Genomic DNA, 12,089 nt, shown 5'->3' with positions numbered 1-12,089 from the left:
GGATTCTCCCCTCCCTTCTAGTATAGCCTCCAGCCCAGAGGGGGCGGTCCGGGGGCGGGTTAGCGCCTTCTCTCGCTCCCAATCCCGGGGCCGCCGGGTGGGAGTGGGCAGGGGGCGATGCCGCCCCCCACCAGGTCGAGGGACCCCCGAGGGCGCGCTCTGGGTCTCCAGTCTGGCCACTACGCCCCACCGCCGCCCTCCCGGGGGTCTCGGGCGGCCACAGCGTGTCCTCTGCGTGCCTGGGGAGGGGCTGGGGCGGCCTCCAGTTGTGACGCAGCCGTTGCCATGGCCCGCCTTATAAATAACCGGGCTCAGGAGAAACTTTAGCGAGTCAGAGCCGCGCACGGGACCGGGAAGGGGACCCACCCGAGGGTCCAGCCGCCAGCCGCCAGCCCCCGCACTAATAGCGGCCACGCCGGAGGGAGCGGCAACAGCATCAGGGACACAGCAGCGACAGTTCGGAGCTGGGAGGCCGCGCCACCTGCGGGCCGGCCGGAGCGGGCAGCCCCAGGCCCCCTCCCCGGGCACCCGCGTTCATGCAACGCCTGGTGGCCTGGGACCCAGCATGTCTCCCCCTGCCGCCGCCGCCTGCCTTTAAATCCATGGAAGTGGCCAACTTCTACTACGAGGCGGACTGCTTGGCTGCTGCGTACGGCGGCAAGGCGGCCCCCGCGGCGCCCCCCGCGGCCAGACCCGGGCCGCGCCCCCCCGCCGGCGAGCTGGGTAGCATCGGTGACCACGAGCGCGCCATCGACTTCAGTCCATACCTGGAGCCGCTGGGCGCGCCGCAGGCCCCGGCGCCGGCCACGGACACCTTTGAGGCGGCTCCGCCCGCGCCCGCCCCCGCTCCCGCCTCCTCCGGGCAACACCACGACTTCCTCTCCGACCTCTTCTCTGACGACTACGGGGGCAAGAACTGCAAGAAGGCGGCCGAATACGGCTACGTGAGCCTGGGTCGTCTGGGGGCCGCCAAGGGCGCGCTGCACCCGGGCTGCTTCGCGCCCTTACACCCGCCGCCCCCGCCGCCGCCGCCACCGCAGCCGGCCGAGCTCAAGGCGGAGCCGGGCTTCGAGCCCGCGGACTGCAAGCGGAAGGAGGAGGCCGGAGCGCCGGGCGGCGGCGCCGCAGGCATGGCGGCTGGTTTCCCGTACGCGCTGCGCGCCTACCTCGGCTACCAGGCGGTGCCGAGCGGCAGCAGCGGGAGCCTCTCCACGTCCTCGTCGTCCAGCCCGCCCGGCACGCCAAGCCCAGCAGACGCCAAGGCGCCCCCGGCCGCCTGCTATGTGGGGGCGGCGCCGGCGCCCTCGCAGGTCAAGAGCAAGGCCAAGAAGACCGTGGACAAGCACAGCGACGAGTACAAGATCCGGCGTGAGCGCAACAACATCGCGGTGCGCAAGAGCCGCGACAAGGCCAAGATGCGCAACCTGGAGACGCAGCACAAGGTCCTGGAGCTCACGGCCGAGAACGAGCGGCTCCAGAAGAAGGTGGAACAGCTGTCGCGCGAGCTCAGCACCCTGCGGAACTTGTTCAAGCAGCTGCCAGAACCCCTGCTCACCTCCTCCGGCCACTGCTAGCGCGGCCCCCGCGCGCGTCCCCCTGCCGGCCGGCCTCCGCGCTGCCGGGCGCGCCGCGGCCACCGAGACTCCGGGAAGCGCCCGCGCTCCCGCCCCCGCCCCTGGTGGCGCCGGCAAAACTTTGGCACTGGGGCACTTGGCAGCGCGGGGAGCTCGTCGGTAATTTTAATATTTTATTAAATATATATATCTATATTTTTGTCCACACCAACCGCACATGCAGATGGGCCGCCCGCCCGTGGTGTTATTTAAAGAAGAGATGTCTATGTGTACAGATGAATGATAAACTCTGCCTCTCCTTCTGACCCCTCTCCAGGCGCCGGCGGGCGGGCCGGTTTCGAAGTTGATGCAATCGGTTTAAACATGGCTGAACGCGTGTGTACACGGGACTGACGCAACCCACGTGTAACTGTCAGCCGGGCCCTGAGTAATCGCTTAAAGATGTTCCTACGGGGTTGTTGCTGTTGCTGTTGTTTTTGTTTTTGTTGTTGTTTTTTTGGTCTTTTTTTTTGTATTATAAAAAAATAATCTATTTCTATGAGAAAAGAGGCATCTGTATATTTGGGAATCTTTTCCGTTCAAGCATTAAGAACACTTTTAATAAACTTTTTTTTTTTGTTTTTTGAGAATGGTTAAAGAGCCTTTTGGGGGCAGTAGTTGGCTTTGATTTTTTTTTTCCCCTTTATTTTGGATTTATGATTTTATATTTGCTTTTCTGGCGTGTGTGGGGTTGTTGTGTGTGTGTGAGCTGCTATTATTTTTGGCTCTTTAGGTGGTTGGGTGGGGGGGGTTGCAGCTGCTTTTTCTCCTCTGCTACTCCCCCAGGGCCTGTGCTTGGAGATGGGGGTACCAGGCTGGGGCGGGGGAGGGGCAGAGGAGTGCTGGGCCAGGCTTTCAGGGTGACTCAGTGCCGCTGGGTGCTGGGGAGGAGTGACTCGGAACCTTGCTTGGGGAGGGCCTTCAGGGACTCCGGCTGGTCCTGAGTGCTAGGCTTGGGTCTAGACGGGCCTGGAGGGCTCTGACCTCTGCGCAGTGCTTGGGGACCCAGCCAGGAGAACTGTGACTCTGAAAGGGGAGGGGATACAGGTCTTGGTCCTGCTGAGCCCAAGATGGGGCAGATTCTTTTGGAAAGTGAAGTGGGGCCGGCTGTTTAGAAAATAGCGTGTGTGTGTATGTGTATTTTTAAGAGAGTGGCCTGGGTGGCAAGATTGGGTTTGTGTCCCTGGCCAGCGGGAGGGGAGAATCCGGGCCCGGTAGGGGAAGTGGGGGGAAGGGTTCCTGTACTTCCACTCCTCTTCCTAGGAGTGGGAGATGTGCCATTTGTCCTCTTTGCCCAGTTGTGGACACTGAGGCCCAACCTCACCTGCTCAAGGCGGCTGAGCCCAGGTGTGAACCCAGGGCTGCAGTCCCTGATTCCCTGAGACAGAAATGGCCCCAGGCGAGGCTTCTTCCCCACCCCTTGATACCCTCCCACCCACCCGTTCGCACTGCACCTCCACCCCTATTCCAGCCCTGGACAGCATTCCTGAGAGTTGAGGATGTAGACGGAGGGGTTGGTGGATACACGTACAGTGTCCCACGGTGCCTGGCACGCAGGAGGTGTTATATAAGCATTTGCTCTTGTTATTATTTTTCTCTGGGAGGCTCCTGGCATTTGGCTCTTGAGTCTAAAGCGCAGCGTGAGCATGGCCAGCGCTTGCCAGGGGCCAGTGTCCAGTAAACCCTGGACCTGCCCCATCTCATTTAAACCTCACAGCAACCTTTGGAGAGGTTGCTACCATTACAAGGCCTGCTTTTAGAGCTGTGAACAGCCTTTTGGCTGTCAAATCCAAAAGGGTGAGAAACTGGTTTGGGGGCCCGCTGCTCTAGGAATTTGGGGGTGGAGGGAGAGTGGAGTGGGGGGCTTCATAGCTTAGTTTGCTGAGGGCCTGGGGCAGCCTGGGATCTTGGGAGCAGCTGCTGATTTTGTGGTTTGAGAAGGGGAAATGCTTTTGCCCTCCCTTTCCCTTTGGAGGCCTGGATGTTCCTTCCCTGTGGGAGGCCAGGATATGGGAAACAGAGACACTCAGCCCCCACCGTTATGGAGCTGAGGATCAAGGCAAACACCATCCCTCTAACCCTAGTGTCTCCTGCTCATGGCCTGAGGGCTGTACAGAGCACTGGGCACAAATAACCTCACTTTGGTCCTGGGCCTCCAGTGTGGCCCCGGACAGGTCTTATCCTGGGCTGCCTGATGACTGATGGGAACCTGGAACCTCCAAGTCAGTCCAGTGTCAGCACGAGCACATTGGCTCAACTGCCTCTAGGATTTACCTGCTGAAGGGCAGAGCCTGGGGGCTGGACCTAGGGAAGGAGGTAGCTCAGACTTTTGGTGGGGGGCGAGTTGCCATTTAGGAACGAACCTCTCTAATCCCTACTCCTTTGGTCATGGAGAGCTGGCTGATGCGTGCTGCTCACCCATTTTTGTCACCAGAGGACGCAGAGGTGGTGAGAGGGGAGCAGCCTGGTCAAAGAGTGACCCCCAGGCTCCCCCTTCCTGAGTGCTGCCTGAGAACGAGTGTTGAGTGCAGCTCTTTACACACTCACACCCTCCCTATAATCTGAATAAGCACCCAGGGAAGGTGCTACACTGGTTTTACAAAAGTAAACTGAGGCCCAGAGTAGCGGGGTTAGTGCTCAGGTAGAGCAAGGGTGGAGCCAGTTAGGAAGCTAAGTCCGACTCCCAAGTCTCTGGGGAAAGCTTAGGGCTGAGAGCCTGGCTGGTCATCCCAGCCCCCACCCCAAATCTTGGGCCCTTCCTGGAGGGCTCCTTGCCCCACCCCGGGCTTAGGCACCCCAAGTGCCAGAGTTAAGTGATTTGCTTATGGTTTCACAGTTTGGAAGCAACATTAAGGGAGTTTGAACCCAATCCCATCTGACTACCCCTGAGGAGGGCTTGGAGAAATAGTTAACAGGTTGAGGGCTCTGATGGTGGTCCTGGTGGCCTGTGGCAGCACTGTGGCCAGAGCTGTGCCCAAAGGACTTGAGGAAATATCATAAATGGGGGGACACCTACCCTATGGATCACTAGGCTAGGAGAGCTACAGGCTTGCAGGGAGGAGGGGCCCGTCCGTTCAAAAGCTGGGAAACAAGAAAGAGAGCTGGATGGGGTGAAGCACGAGGAGGCCAGGGATGTGCCTTGAGGAACAGGAATAATAGTGGATGCAAGTTCAGTGTTTATGATGTGCAAAATAGCACGCCTAGACCTTGGCATAGATGGATTTGCTGGTTTCCTCCAACTGCCCAGGAAGGCTGGTCATGTTAACCACAGACCCATTTAGTGGGGTTGACCACTGAGGCTAGCTGGGAAGCCCAACCAATGTTTGCTCAGGACAGGAGAGTTGACAACACATTTACACCTCATAATCTTGTGTAGTTGCCCCACAGCCTGGTGATCTTACCAAGGATAGAAGTGGGTGTCAGAAATGAAAGCTGGAGACACTGCTGGGTACCGGGCCGTGTGCTCTTGGAGGCCATGGCTTTTGTTGCTGGCATTTTCCTGCCAAGCCAGCAGGCTCAGAGAGGGGAAGTGACCTATCTAAGGTTGCACAGCTAAGAATGGTAGAATTTGTGGGTAGGAAAGAGAAGCGGGACTTCCCCGTCTAAATACCTAAAGAGTGTGTCCTCCTCCACCCAAACCATGTCTAGACCTCCCTGGGACTGTTTTGTCCTTGTTTCTGAGATATTTATTTGTCCAGTTTTTTTTTTTTTTACTTATTCAGTAAACATTTATTGAGCACCTGCTCTGTGTCAGGCCCTATGCTGGGTGCTAGGGACATGTGGTGACCAAGATGGAGGTGACAATTTATGGGGAGAGACAGACAGTATCTAGTAACTAGAACAAGGTAATGACAGGTGGGGACGAGGGCTCTGAGGGAAGGAAAGTAGTGCAGGGAGGGGTGGGGAGGTCCAAGAAGGCCTCTCCTAGTGGGTGGCGTCTGAGCAGAGGCCTGAGCCAGGTGAGGTGTGAGGGGGGAAGAGCCTCGGTTTCCTGAGCACACACTCTACGCCAGGTGTTATCGTGTGTGCCTTAGGTGCCTTTTATCCTTGTGATAATCCAATGACTTGGGCGCTGTTTATCATCCCCCTTCCCTAGTTGGGGAAACTGAGGCACAGAGAGATGAAGGCACTGGCCCAACGACTGGTGAGTGACTAGCACGAGGCCTTCTCCTCCTGCCTCCCCCTCCATGGCCCCAAACCTCTCATCTGCTCTGCTTTCCTCTCCTGCCCCCCACCCCCTTAGTCCTTTCTCGGCCTGGCTGACCACCTGGGTGACTAGTGATGGAGCCCCAGAGGCCCCAGCTGGCTGGCCGGCTGGCTTCCCCTCCTTGGGGGTTTTCAACCTTGTATTGGCCGTAGCCATGTGCAGGGGGTGAGGCAGGCCAGAGTGGGCTGGGGAATTGGGGGTTGGAGTTTGAGCCCCTCCCAGGTGCCCTCTGAGAACAAGAAGTAGGAGTCCCGTTTCCAAGAGTGGAGACCTGAGGCTCTGAGAAGGGACATCACTTTCCCAGAAAGCAGAAAAGTTGGGATTTGAATCCATGTCTGTCTGAGACCCAGGCGAAGCCACTTTCCTGTCGGCTAGTTACTGCATGTGGGGGAACAGGTGGGCAAACCTCAATTTTGCACTCTTCGGCCCATCTTTGAGTAAGAGGCAGGGGAAAAAAACACCTCTGAGTTTTGCCCCTTATTTGCTGGGTGACCTCCAGCAAGATTCTTGACAAATTTGGGCCTGGGCTTTCTCACCCATGAACAAAGAGCAGCACCAGCTTCCATTTACATATTCAGCTAGCGTCACGTGAGCCCAAGACAGTCCCTGTATCCCTGGGGCTGACATCCTGCTGGGGGAGATGGATGATGGATTAGCAGGCTAATTTCAGACTGTATTAAGGCCTTGGAGAAAGTGGTAGAGGGTGACTGGGGAGAGTGTTTAGAGAGCATTCCAGGCAGAAGGAGCAGCAGGTGCAAAGGCCCTGAGACAGGACCAAGCTCAGTGTGTCAGGGAAAGAGTGAGGAGCCAGTATGGCTAGAGTAGAGGCAGCCAGGGGTCGAGTGGGGAAAGGAGGACAGAGGGGTGCAGGGTCTTTCTTGCAGGGCTATGGAGGCCAGGGTGAGGCTTGGAGAGGTTGTTACGAGGATGAATGAGCAGGTGTCCCTGCCAGGGCTTGGCACCCAGAAAGCCCTTGACAAGTTTATCGATGGGATGAAACATGTCCTTCGGCCTCTGGATTAGGCAAAGTGCAGTGGGTGAAGAGCGGAAGGAGCCTGCCTGCCTGGGCCCAGGAGACCTTGTGGGTGAGGATCCTCTGACCCAGGGCCTGGAGCCATAGGGAGCTGTTCACCAGGCAGGAATGAGGGGAAGGGCATGCCAGGATACGGGTAAGGGAGGAGCAAAGGCTGGGAGCCAAGAGAGGGAGAGTTCTTTGGGAAGCGGGGACTGCAGGGGAGAGGGCACTGAGGAGGGGAGAGGGGAGGCTGGGGAGGGAGGCGGGGCCAGGCCTCCCTGAGGCCTCTGGGTGGGGTAGTAGGTGGCTAGGGGGAAGGCAGGAGGCTGGACTCCAGGAGGGGTGTTTTCTTTTTATTTGATTTCCTAAGTAGTGTACGATCATGGTGGGATGGTTAGATAATACAGAGTATTAATAAAAGAAGGGAATAAAAAGCACCCATAATTCTACTACCCAGAAATAAACCCTGTTAACACTTGCTGTGTGGCCTTGGGCAAGTCAGTTCACCTTTCTGTGCCTTAATGTCCTTGTTTCTAAAATGGAATAATGATCGTACCTGCCTCATAAAGTTGTTGTGAGGATTAAATGAGTTAATCCATGCAACATATTTCGAGCAGTGCCAGCACACAGTAAGAATTAGCCATCATCATTGTTATTAATAACATCATTAGCATCTTGGTGGGTTGAGAGCCCAGATGCTAGAAGAATTGGCTGCCTGTATCCTAGTTCTGAAGTTACCATTTCCTGGCTGTGTGGTTCGGGGCAAGTGACTATATCTCGCTGTGTCTCAGTTTCCCCATCTGTAACAAGAAGAGAGTAAAATTCTTAATAGTGTTTGGTAGAGTTTTGACAGGTTAATTCATGCAGGGTGATTGTAGAGAGAGAGGGACCTCTGTATGCAGCAGTTATTTCCTTCCAGAATTTTTGTTCTATGTGTACTTTTTCTTCAGGGTAGCTAACGTCTGTTTGATACTCACACACCATCCCCCTTTCCTCCTTAACAATGGGACCTCTCTACTGTTGGGGGCAAGTGCCCTACTAAGACTACATTTCCCAGCTTCTCTTGCAGCTAGGGGTGACCAATAAGATATAAATAGAGGTTGTAGGTGAGGTTTCCAGGAACGTTCCTTAAAATGGGCTGACTCAGCTGTGAGATACATTCCCTTTTGCCTCCTTCCTCTGCAATCCTCCCAGTCCCCACTCTTTCTGCTTCCTGCCTGGAATGTGATGGCTGAAGCTTCAAGGACCATTTTGAACATTAGGCAGACATTGAAACATGGAGAGAGTGGTGAAACCAAAAGGTAAGAGGCATTTGGGTTCTTGATGGTGATGGAACAGCAATACCATTCCTTGTCTTCCTTGCTCTGGACTTGTTTACATGATAGGAAAATAAATCTGTGCTTATTGAGGTCTCTGACATTTTGGCTTCCTGTTACTGGCAGCTGAATCTATTTCTAACTGATATATTTGCCAAAACAGAATCAACCTATATGAGCTATTTTGTGACCTGCGTTTCTTAGTGATGCCCCAGTGCTTCCTTGTCTGAGAATGTTCTACTGATACTATTGCACATGAGCTCAAAACGAGGGGCTTGCTCTTTGCTTAGGAAGAATAATTCCCATCAGATGTGGTGGAAGGATTTCTTTCAATTCATTTTAATTACAGAAGTAATGCATGAAGATATCTGTCATGAAAGTTTTCTGCCTGTCCTCAGGTGTCTCCTCTGAGACTGAATCTCAGTGCCTATTAGGGCAGGCTTGAATCAGGCGCCTGGAATGGACAGAATCTCTTCTGCTAACCCCAATGAGCTCAAATCCTGTTCCGCACTTTCCATATGTGATCCACCAAGGAGGCCCTCAGTTTGAAAACAGAGAGGGTCAGCCCCTGCTGCAGCTCACAGAGCGTATTGGCAGCTGCGCTGGGACCAGATACCCCACACCACCCCAGATAACCCCTCTGCTCTGCTGAGCCCTTGGCCTACCGGTGCTTGGGAGGCACTTGGCCAGCCTGCCTGGGGCCTGCCCAGCTGGGATCTCTGCGAGGTGAGTCTGTAGGCCAGAGACTCCTACAGACTCCCACACACCTGTGGGCAGGTGAGTTTTTATTTTTACAGCTGTCACCAGGTTCCTACCTCACAGGCCCCAGCCCTTGGAGCCCTGGAGGTTGGAGGTAGCCAGGGAGGAAGATGGCTCCTCAGAGAAACTGGTGGGTGGGGGGTCAGTAGGCTGTGAAGGAGAGAGAACTGGGGTAGGAGTTGGGGCTGCCTGGGCTGCTTTACCCAAGCCAGGCCTCAGTCCTCTCATGCCGAATGGGGCTGGGCATCAAGCTCACCTTGCTGAATCTCTCGTGGGCTGGTGAGGGACATACAGATGATGGGGACCCGTTTCTTCCTTGCGTCTTGAAACTCAGGTGTAGAGCAGTAACTAATGACGCTTCCCGGTTCTTAGGACGAGATTGCTGTCAGTAGTCCTTTCAAGGTCTGCATTGCGTTTTATTCTCTGCCTTCATCCTGGCTCCCCACATCCATTCCACCCACTTCTCATAGCTCTCACCCCAATGTGGTTAATGTCTATCCTTATTTATGCATCTCATCGTTTTATGTCTTTTCTTCCCAGTGAAATATCCACATACAAGAAAGTGCACACAGCATAGGTATACAGCTCAATGGATTTTCCCCGTGTGGACCCATGCGTGTACCCAGCTTCCAGATCCAAACACAGACCATTTCAGAGCCCCAGAGGCCCCTTCGAGTCACCCCCCCCCCCACCTAAGGGTGATCATTATCCTGATTTCTAACCGCAAACACTAATTTTGCCTATTTCTGCACTTTACACAAATGGAATCACACAATAGGCATCCTCTTGTATCTGACTTCTTTTATTCAATATTGTAACAGCAGCATTGATCCAAGTTTCTGTGTGTATCAGCGTTGTTCCTTTTTGTTACTGAACAGAATTCCACTGTATGGATGTACCACAATACATTTACCCATTTTATTGCTGTGGGACATTTAGGTTGTTTCTAGCTTTTAGGTCTTAAAATTGGGGCTGCAATGAACGTTCTAGAATACATGTCTTTGGTGAACATATGTACATATTTCAGTGGGGCATATACCTAGGAGTGCCTTACTGAGTCATAGGAAATGCTATGAGTATGTGTTTAATTCCTGTTAATCATATTCAATCCTAGATCTTATTCCATTTCTTACTTTTTTTCTGTTTGAAAAAAACTTTCTTTCTTGGTCAGTTTGGTTGACATAACAGAATACCATAGACTGAGTGACTTATAAACAACAGAAATTTCTCTCTCACAGTTGTGGATGCTGAGAAGTTCAAGATCAAATTGCCATCAGATTTGGTGTCTGGTGAGGTCCTGCTTCCTGATTCACAGATACCGTGTCCTCACATGGCAGAAAGGGCAAGGGAGCTCTCTGGGGTCTCTTTATAAGGGAACTAAGCCCATTCCTAATGGGACCTAATCACTTCCCAAAGACCCTACCTCCAAATACCCTCACATTGAGTTATTTCCACACATGAATTTTGGAGGACATAAACATTCAGTCTCTAGCAGTTTTTTGTTTTTGTTTTTTTTTTTAATTTTGTTTTTGCGGTACGCGGGCCTCTCACTGTTGTGGCCTCTCGCGTTGCGGAGCACAGGCTCCGGACGCGCAGGCTCAGCGGCCATGGCTCACGGGCCCAGCTGCTCCGCGGCATGTGGGATCCTCCCGGACGGGGGCACAAACCCGTGTCCCCTGCATTGGCAGGTGGACTCTCAACCACTGCGCCACCAGGGAAGCCCCTAGAAGTTTTTATTTTGAAAAAGATCTCAAATTTATAGAGAAGTTACCAATATGGTACAAAGAACATTTTTTTCCTGAATTATTTGAGAATCAATTGTTGACCTGACCCTGTTGCCTGATCACCCCCTGATACTTTGGTATATAATTCCTACAAACAGGATATTTTCTGTATAACCACAATATAACCATCAAAATCAGGAAATTAACATTCTACATTACTGCCGTGTACTCAGACCCATTCAAGTTTCACCAGTTGCCCCTAATAATGTCCCGTGAAAGGATCCAGTTCAGAATCACATGCTGTAGTTAGTTGCCATGTCTCTTTAGTCTCCTTTAATCTAGAACAGCTCCTCAGTCTTTCCTTGATTTTCATGACCTTGACACTTCTGAGGATGACAGGCCAGCTATTTTGTAGCATGTCCCTCACCTGGTTTGCCTGTTGTTTCCTTGTGGTTAGATTCAGATCATGCGTGTTCAGGTCAGGCATATAAATCACAGAAGTGATGCTGTGTTCTTCTCTTTGTCCTAGTGTTGATGGTGTTTACTCCCCCTTCCCCAGTTTTACTGAGAAATAATTGATGTATAACATCATATAAGTTTAAGATGTACAACAGAATGATTTGATACATGTATATATAATGAAATGATTACCACAATAAGTTTAGTGAACATCCATCACCTCACATGGTTACAAAATTTTTTTTCCTTGTGGTGAGGATGGTGATGTTCACTCTGATCACTTGATTGAAGAGATATCTGGGGGAATTCACATCTATAAAGTTACTTTTTTCCCCTTTGCAATTAATAACTGTTTGAGGGGAGGTACTTTGAAACCATGTAAATATCCCGTTCCTCATCAAACTTTCAATGATTAATTTATTTTTTTGAGCTTCTTTGCCCTTCTGACATGTCACCATCGTTCTTTGAGCACTTCTCTTACCTTCTGGCAGGAGGTGTTCCAGGTTCAGCTAGTGCTTTCCCTGCTCCAACCCTGGAATTAGCCATTTCTCCTAGGAGCCCGGGCTCCTTTTAGTAGAGAACAGTATTTAGAAGCCAACGTCTTGGCAGGAAGTGTGCTCATTGCTGCTGAGGTGTCCCTATTCCCAGGCTCTCTTAGGGCTGTGTGTGTGTGTGTGTGTGTGTGTGTGTGTGTGTGTGTATGTATATAGACATATATTTACATCCATATTATTTCTGCATCTATCTGTCTATCTATCTTCATCATTATCATCTATTTAGAAGACTATCAGTTTACAGCTGATAACTCTAGTTCCAGTCCATCACCACAACATTTATCCTGATTTTCTCTCTTTCCATATTAGGAACTCTCTTTTCAACAGTGAGAAAATTGGCTCGCATTATCCTCAATATATTTACTTATTTGACAGTCCCCTGCGTGTAACCAATTTTCTGTCTCTGCACACACACCCTTGGCCCCCCTCCCCAGTTGGACGC

At 52.5% G+C, this 12,089-nt stretch overlaps 1 protein-coding gene across 1 annotated transcript; it reads left to right on the top strand.

The window, feature by feature from the left end:
* Window positions 1-305: 305 nt before the first annotated feature.
* On the top strand, window positions 306-2,203 carry CEBPB (CCAAT enhancer binding protein beta). The gene has a single exon (XM_004282898.4). The coding sequence runs from the start codon at window positions 537-539 to the stop codon at window positions 1,572-1,574; it is 1,038 nt and encodes a 345-aa protein (XP_004282946.1). The 5' UTR covers window positions 306-536; the 3' UTR covers window positions 1,575-2,203.
* Window positions 2,204-12,089: the final 9,886 nt, after the last annotated feature.

This window comes from Orcinus orca, chromosome 16 (genome assembly GCF_937001465.1).
Source record: "Orcinus orca chromosome 16, mOrcOrc1.1, whole genome shotgun sequence".
NCBI lineage: Eukaryota > Metazoa > Chordata > Mammalia > Artiodactyla > Delphinidae > Orcinus > Orcinus orca.
The sequence above is the reverse complement of the archived record's forward strand: the minus strand, read 5'-3'. Positions and strand labels throughout refer to the sequence as shown.

Coding starts and splice junctions, on each gene's coding strand:
- CEBPB (XM_004282898.4), top strand. CDS start 537: ATGCAACGCCTGGTGGCCTGGGACCCAGCATGTCTCCCCCTGCCGCCG.